An 8,401-nucleotide genomic window follows, 5' to 3' on the forward strand; every position below is an offset into this window, starting at 1 on the left:
TTCTGATCGAACGATGCCAAAATTTCTTGATATTTTTATGCTTAGCAAGAGGTAATTAAATAAAAATGCACACTGCTTGTAGTATGTTTGTTTATTTCAATATTATTATTTTTCAAAATCAATACATCAATGACTGTTTTTTTTTAAATGAATTGTACAAGTCAACAACGGCTGTAAGACAGTTCCATAAAATAAAACAATAATCAGCAACATTTGTGAAACACGCACAGGTGCGACCCGTGCCGCCGCGAGACTGACACAAACTCGGTTTCCGTTGTTTCAACGAAGCAAGCTTGCTGCTGGGGGCAATCGTTGGTTCCGTCGTCGGAATCTTCCCAGAATCAAAAGCAACATCATATGCTGATCTGTCACCTTTTCTTGTGACAACTCTTGTTTTTATATTTGAACGAACCCTTCTCGTATTTCTTTGCGAGGTTCATCTTCAAGAAAAAGTCTTGGATGTGCTCCATGGGAATACAGGCGTCTCTGATCAAACTATTAAAGTTGGGCTCTTCTTGATCTTCGGAAATTTCGTTTTTAATTCCGGTTAAAAGGACCAGTATATCGCTATGGTTAGATTTGTTATTAATATCTACTGAGGTTTGATCACTTAATGTATCGTCGGATTTGGACGAGTTTGAAGCATTCAGTGCCTCCTTCTTCTCTTTCAGGATGAAATAGTTACAAAATTCTATGATTTGAATCGAGTTGTTCATTTCTTTACCGGTCTTCTTTAATATTTGTAATGATTCTATTGCGGCGGTTTCGGATGCGATTTGAGTACGAAGATAATTCGATCCGACTAGAAGTTGTTCTTCCAACCAACGGATTACGTAACGAGCTTTGCATGATTCTTTTTTCATTTCGTCTATGAGTTGAAGAACTGAAATATAAAAATTAAATTAATGATTCAACTTTGTTTTTGTGCATCAAATAAAACCACATTCATTCGAAATATTTATCTGCTAGTTCCTTATTCGCAATCTATTTGAGAATGTCGGCTAATCAAAAAAATAAGGAAATCTAAGATTTTTTTTAAGTTGGCAGCACTGTAAATCAGACAACTGTGAATAATCACGCGTGCTATATTAGTTTGCAACAACACATTTATGAAATGGATCGCTTAACCACTGCCGTGTTAAAATTATTCTATAGAAATGATTCTGTATGAATTATTTATCGAAATTTATGGGAAGATTATAGTCAATTTCATCGTCCTACTGAGAGAACAATTCTCAACATGGTGAAAAAATTTAAAGTGTTGTAGGTAGGGTTAGGCTTGTGCATCATCGTGGTGCCCGTTCAGCCGAGAATGTTACTGCTGTAAGTAAAAGTGTGGCCAAAGGCCCGAAATTGTCGATTCATAGCTTTTGGGCTTTTCTTATGGCTCTCTTGAGCGTATTTTTCATCTGATTAAAATTCAAATAATACAATAACTGAAGCACAGAGACCATGGACAGTGAAGAATTTAGACAGATTAGGTGTTAGAGCAGCAGAAAGTTAGTGCTGATTTTTTAAAGAAAATCTTCTCTGATGAGGCACATTCCCACCTCTCTGGGTATGTTAAAAGGCAAAATTGTCGTATATGAAGGGAGGAAAATCTTCGTATGATTCACGAGAGACTGTTATATGCCCAAAAAGTGACTGTTTGGTGTGCATTGTGGTCAGGTGGCGTCATTGGGTCTTACTTTTTTTGAAAACGATGAAGGTCAGACTAACAGTCAATGGTGAGCGCTATAGGTATTTGATAACTGATTATTTTTGGCACGAAATCAAGGATATTGATGTGGAAGACACGTGGTGATTCCAACAAGACGGCGCAACTTGATGTTTGCATATTATTTCACATTTTGGCAACATTGACTGGCTGTCAAATAATGCGATTTAATGCTGTTGGATGTTTGGAGTCGTGTCTACGCCGACAAATCCGAAACGTTGGAGCACCTAAAAATCAACATCTGCCAAGTATACCGAGATACAGCCCGAAATATATGAAAAAATCTGTTGCTACAAAAGGTACAGAGGTGGCCATTTAATTGATATTATTTTTCACAATTAATGAAATACATAAAATGTTCAATTAATAAAATAAATCAAAAGATATCCTTAATGTTTTTTTCTACCACTGCTGGCATATTTGCATACGATCGAAAAAAACCCAAATAATCGCAATTTTAAAATTGTCATAATACTAAAACTACGCTACTGACAATAATTATAAAAAATGGTGTGGGCCAATGGTGTCACCAAATACAATACCAATGAGAACTTTTCGGTCATAAATATTCCATCTACGTAAAATGGAAAGAATCTTTGTCACAAAAACAAAAACTCGAACCATTATTTTTTAATTATTTAATTTTGTATGGAAAGAATTATAATAACGACATCTGTTAAAAGAATATACTATCTAAAATATAATTAATCCATTTTGGTGCCCAAAAATATTCAAGAATGTCAGCAAGTCTGTTAAAGATCGAGTTTCATAAACACGTGGCCGGCTGTGTGATCGCGTTATCAAAAAGCGTGTTAATCTGAATCCCGCACATTAAGTGTTAAAAAAGTTCGGAAATTGAAGTTGGATCACCTTTACTTTATCTATATCTGGATTGCAAATAAAATTTTTACTATACAATTATTTCATATTAAATTTTTAATACTAACCAATAGTCGGCACGAGAACCATACACTTCTTCTGATGAACTAGCTTCTTGATATAGTATATATATTTTGTTAAAGCTTCAGCGTCGACCACAACATAAGCAGGTAAAATCCACTTGTGTCCTTCAGAATGAACTTCGCTCTCCAACTCATTAACTTGGGCCGAAAGCCACAGTTTACCCAAACTGCGCATAAATGTCTCAGATTGAGCATTCTGATCAGTCTCTTTTATAGGCTTATTATTCTTCACCTTCTAAAATTAAAATTAAATTATACACTGTATCGAAAAGGATTAATGAATAAAATTTACCTTCACAATCACGTGCGAATTCTTTGCATTGTTTTTAGTATACTTCTTATTGGTAAGTGCGTTATGTTTCTTAGCCGCCATTCTTTCATAAGAATATAAATGATGCACCATCGTAAATCTGATGCCAATCTTTAACGATACAATATAGCGGCCGAAATTCTTCATTCTCAATAATCGTACCAAATTAGCGTCGAAGCTCGTTAAACATTTTTGCTCCCATATAACGTCTTTCAAACCATCACTGAATATCTCGGTGCTTTTCATATCGTTATCTTCCGGCAGAGCCGTCAGCATGAACTCTCTCTCGGCAGAATTTTGCGTGATGATCAACGGCAATCTTAAATTTGTCATTTTTTGATAGTTTTGAGTGTTGAGATCGTGTTTGCAATTATGCAATCTGTCGACGAATTGATGTTGAGCTATATTCAAGATGTCGACTATAGTCTGAAAGAGGACGTAAGCCGACGATCGGCAAGAAATCAAAAACTCATCTTCTCCCATCAACCACATGATCATTAGATTAATAACGGACAGTACGTTATCATCGTTTATGAAATCGACAAACTTCAACTCGTTGAACGGCTTTTCTTCAATCTTGATTTTATCAAATTCTGATGAATCATCTTCGATCAATGGCTTATCTTCTTTTTTGTTTATTTGATCGTCACCGTTATTATCTAATCCGTTCTCATTATCGCTGCTTTCGTGATCAAATTCATCATCTTCTTCGCCATCCGACGCAGATGAAAAATTATCTTCTTTAGGATCGGAATTTGATTCGTTTTCGGATTCGCTGCAATCGGAAGAATCTTCACTGTCGCTCACAATGATACGTCTCCTGCGTCGCACTTTATGTATCGCAGATTTTTTATTATTTACCAAGTTCTTCTCCTCGGGTTTTTCTTCCTTTATAATCGTTTTAGTTTCGACTAGATTCTCTAAAACGTCATCTTTATTGATGATTTTAAAACCAATATCAGTCAAATCGGCTAATAGCTTCTGTAATAATTGTAGAAAGACCGCTAATGCGAAAGCTTTCATCGGCAATGCTTTTGATTGATCGTTAGAAAACTTGTTCAAACTCAACAGTGTTATACTGACTATTTTATGCAAAATTTTAGGACTTAAATAGCTCGGAGTCAAATCTTGCTGTTGAACAAATTTATTATATTCTTGATAAGATAATTTAGGATCTGGTATTTCGACCGTATTATAAACGAGACACGTTTTCAAATCATACAGCGTCTCAGTACAAAAATTAGTGAATTTATGAGAGTTTTTATCAAAATAGCAACTTTCAATGACATTCAGAAATCTACAAATAAAGTTCTTAACGGTTTCTTGCTGTTCTACCATTTCGTTCTGATTCGGTAGCAACTCTAGATATTTACCGTTCTTTTCCAAAACCCTCGTTAAATTAACTTCGGCGCCCTCGAACGGATTCCCGCAAGATAAACATAGCAAATAATATCTAACTGAATCTAAATAATAATTCCGTCCCGTAAACAAAGTACCCAATTGGTTATAAGGCATCCCGTTCTTTGAGTCGATACTGGCTGCTTGCAGATAATATCTTACAGCCATGGAACAATCGCCATTTTCTTCAAACTCCATCTTATATCTGCACAAATCGCCTAAATACACCAAACATGTCTGAATCGAAGATCGTCCCCAGTTTCGCTTAGTGTCCGTCTTATCTTCTTCGTTCTTCTTTTGATGTACGATAGCATAGTCGACTAAATTTGTCATGTCGATGTTGAGCTCTATTTGGATCTTCGAAATGAGCTGATGGTAATGACCGATGCCGATGTTCACATGGGATAGTATGAAATCGTCGTACTTGCTGTTTCCTGCTCTTAAGCGTTTCGCTGCTGAGATGGTCTCGTAATATCCTTTTCTCCACAGCAAATCTTGAGCTCTGCGTCCGTAGAGTATCGGATCTGCGAAGATTAGCTTTTCGCAGTTTTCGCGCAGCTTTTGTCGGTATATTTCCAATGAGACGGCGAAAAGATCGAGCATAGTCTTAGAACGGTTTGTTCCTTCATCTACTTTGTGTACAGCTTCACTGATGTAACTGCAAGTAAAATAATGAAATATATTAGTATGTATTATAGAAATAATCAAAAATACAGATATTTTTAATAAGAGCAGTAATAGAGGATGTACAACTTCTTGTGGGACATTAAATGGCTACACCAATGATAGGTATTACAAGTTTTAACTAAAACAATATAAACTGTCGTTTTCGCGAGAGCAGTGTGAGTGCGTGTGTCTGATCCATTTGTTTTGAGCACGGACAGACGCCAGACAGATCCCTCCGTGGTTTTTACTACCACACACTGTCAGATTTGTCCGCCGGACATCCATCTCAAACAAATCCATACGTGTGGCCAACTAATATATATTTTCACTAGTGAAATCCAAATAAATTTTCACAAGTAGATTTATATTTCTACTAGCAAAAATATAATTTAACTGATAGGCGCTAGTGAAATTATATGTTGCTCCAAAATGTCTATGAAATTCAATTTAACACTTGCGAAATGTCCATTTGCTGTTCTAACCTAATAAAAGTTCTAAAACTAATTATAGTCCAAAATACAAACTAAGCCAACTCGGCGTCATTTGAAATTTTACCAACACCGACTTTATTTTATAGTCTGACTCCGGTCCATTTTTAACAATCTTAATTTGATAATTTTTTGCCACATATAATTACTAGTAATAAAAATAATGTCAACGATTTTAAAATTACAAGAAAAATTAAAGTATTTAAAAAATTAATTTAGCTAAAAAAGGCTATATCTATCTAACTCACGTTTATTGCAGTTTATTTTATAATGTATTTCTTAAAAATAATAAATAATTTACAATGCGTATTCCGTATATGCAAGTGTGTAGGTATAGCTTTATGCAACATTGGGCTGATTTTAATAATCTAAGAATGACTGAACCAATGCTATGCAAAAATAGTATAAATTAAAACTTAATTTTTTGTGTGGCTGATACAAAATGCAAACGTCACAAGCGATGCTAAATAACGATTTTGGTGACCTACTTCTTAGAAATAAAAAAAGTCATTTGAAAAGAAATTGTTGCGGGAGCTCAAAAATAAGACATTTCGAAAAAAATGTTTAAAGAGGCCAAAGAACAACATTTTTGAGGAGGACGTTTGGTCGCCTTTCTTATCATCCATAATAATAAAAAACATATTGCAGATTTGAAGGTTAATTATAATTTCATATAAAAAAAATTGAATGATTATTAATTTAATTTAATTTATTTAGTGTTTTTATAAGTTAAATTTATAAAGGCAATCAAACTTTCTGGTAGGACACTGATAAGAGATTAAAGGTTAACCATATTGTAGTTTGGGGAAGATCCAATCTTGACTAACTTACGCACAAGCATTGTAAATGGTGATGTTTATGAATGATTCTGTAGTACGTGACAAGAGCGAGCGATAAAAACGTGATAACAAGGGGGAAAGAGAGAGAGAAAGCAACGAGAGACCGATAAAGCTTCCTGGTGCGAGCCTCGTGGTCCGAGCGGGCCGCGGCCATGCCGCTGGCGGTCCGTCGCCGTAGCGCTAGCGGATGGTGAAATTTTGGGGCCAAGGGGGGCTGAACCCGCCGAAGCCCGAGTGTCTCAAGATCCGCGCAACATCGCCGCAACGTAGCCGTCACAAGTGACCGTAGACAAACGTGTTCGGTATTACCCCGCGATGGCAATAGTCTATGGTCGTCTCCACACTATATTTTAGAAAAATACTAAATAAATGAATTGATGATTATTTTTAATTTTAAAATAAAACAAAATAATAAACGATATATATTCCAATTTAATTGAATATGACTAAAAACGGCCGAAGAAGACCAGTAATGCCTCGTGCTCTTAATCGTCATCGTTGATTATGACTTGTTGACTTGTCATTGTGTGAAATAAAAACCACAAACCATTTTTTTATTAAATGCTAATTTGAGATTTTTACTCACTAAAACACCCCTCTGTTTTGACTGCCCTCTGGTATCTACTCTTACGCTTTACTTAGTGGCGGATCAAGTTTTTCGGAGGTCCCAAGCGCAACATAAGTTAAGCTTTATATGTGTACAGTGGTACCTTAATTAATATTAGTTTGATTCTACAATGATAATTGAACCCACGGCTATGGATAATCAGTCCAGCACTCTATCAACTACGCTACTCCACTCTTACTCTATGTAAATCTGAAAAAATACGACGGAAATAAATTTAAATAAGATTTAGTGACTAGTATCACCAAAAATTCTGTCCTCATTTGTCCTTCTCAAACAAAAGTTTCCGAAATATCCTATTTTTAGTGTCTTTTGATATTTTCAATCACTTAGAGCTGAATCGGAAACCGAAAAAATCGTTATTATATTCGGAACGAAACCCAGAAGTGAACTGAAATATATTTTTAAATTGAACTGGAATGAAAACCGATATGAACAAATAACCTTGACAAATTAACCAAACCAGCTTGTCTTAATGAAAGTTCTACAACTAATTAAAGTTTTATATATTTTAGTTTTATATATTAAATTATGTTTTAAAATATGATAGCTATCCTTACCGATATTACTACGGACTTCTGATGTAAGAGTATGGTTAAAGTGTATTCAAACCCAATTATGGTCAATAGGAGGGCACAAAAATTTCTTCTCAGAAAAAGACTTCTCAGAAGTCAAAAATTGACGTCAAAAGCAATAAAATCGTGTCGGCGCTGTTGCAGTGGGAACGCTCGGTAACGAGCGTTCTATTTATATATGCTGCTCTAAAATGTCGATGAAACTCAATTTGCTGTCAAACCCAAGGCTACTACACGAATTAACCAAAACCAACTTGAGTTAATGAAAGTTCCAAAACTAATTAGTTTTAGAACTTTCATTAGAACAAGTCCAAAATATAAACTAAGCAAACTCAAGTCTCAGGGGAAAATAAACGGAAGAAGAAATACAGACATTTCGCATATTGCTCCATAGTTTGTCTGCACTTGGATATTATACTATGTTTTAAAAATATGATACTTAAAACTTCAGATATGAGAGTATTGGTTAAAATGTATTCAAATCGAATTTTTAGTCAATAGGGGAACGCAAAAACAATTAACACTTTTCAGAAGTTAAAAATTCATGTCAAAAGTAATAAAATCCCTGCTACAGCGACGACACGATTATATCGCTTTTGACGTAGATTTTTGACTTCTGAGAATTGTTTTTTTGCGCTCTCTTATTAGTCAAAATTCTCCTATTGATAAAGAGTGAGTAAGAGATAAAAGCATGCGGTCTGCATGTTCTTATCTCTCATTCACTCTCGACACTTAACACGCGAGCGATCGAGATGGAAAGTATCTCACCGCCCGTCCCAGATATGTTCATATAATTTTGTTAGAATTTTGTAGCAATTATT

The 8,401-nt window shown here is 35.0% G+C and overlaps 1 protein-coding gene across 1 annotated transcript; it reads right to left on the reverse strand.

Moving 5' to 3' along the window:
- Positions 1-73: 73 nt before the first annotated feature.
- On the reverse strand, positions 74-6,661 carry Smg5 (Smg5 nonsense mediated mRNA decay factor). The gene is made up of 4 exons (XM_088202248.1): positions 6,485-6,661; positions 2,972-5,045; positions 2,665-2,914; positions 74-883 (listed from the first exon to the last, which is right to left on the reverse strand). The coding sequence occupies exons 1-4, from the start codon at positions 6,532-6,534 to the stop codon at positions 369-371; spliced, it is 2,889 nt and encodes a 962-aa protein (XP_088058374.1). The 5' UTR covers positions 6,535-6,661; the 3' UTR covers positions 74-368.
- Positions 6,662-8,401: the final 1,740 nt, after the last annotated feature.

This window comes from Plectrocnemia conspersa, unplaced genomic scaffold (assembly GCF_051122295.1).
Source record: "Plectrocnemia conspersa isolate PC_06_02 unplaced genomic scaffold, ASM5112229v1 ptg000001l, whole genome shotgun sequence".
In the NCBI taxonomy this organism is placed as follows: Eukaryota; Metazoa; Arthropoda; class Insecta; order Trichoptera; family Polycentropodidae; genus Plectrocnemia; species Plectrocnemia conspersa.

Excerpts from the sequence above, each read along its gene's own strand:
- Smg5 (XM_088202248.1), bottom strand. The coding sequence starts at position 6,534 with ATGGCCGCGGCCCGCTCGGACCACGAGGCTCGCACCAGGAAGCTTTAT. Across the intron at positions 2,915-2,971 it reads ATTCGCACGTGATTGTGAAG|AAGGTGAAGAATAATAAGCC; the intron begins GTAAATTTTATT and ends TTTTAATTTTAG. Across the intron at positions 884-2,664 it reads GGTTCTCGTGCCGACTATTG|TTCTTCAACTCATAGACGAA; the intron begins GTTAGTATTAAA and ends TTTATATTTCAG.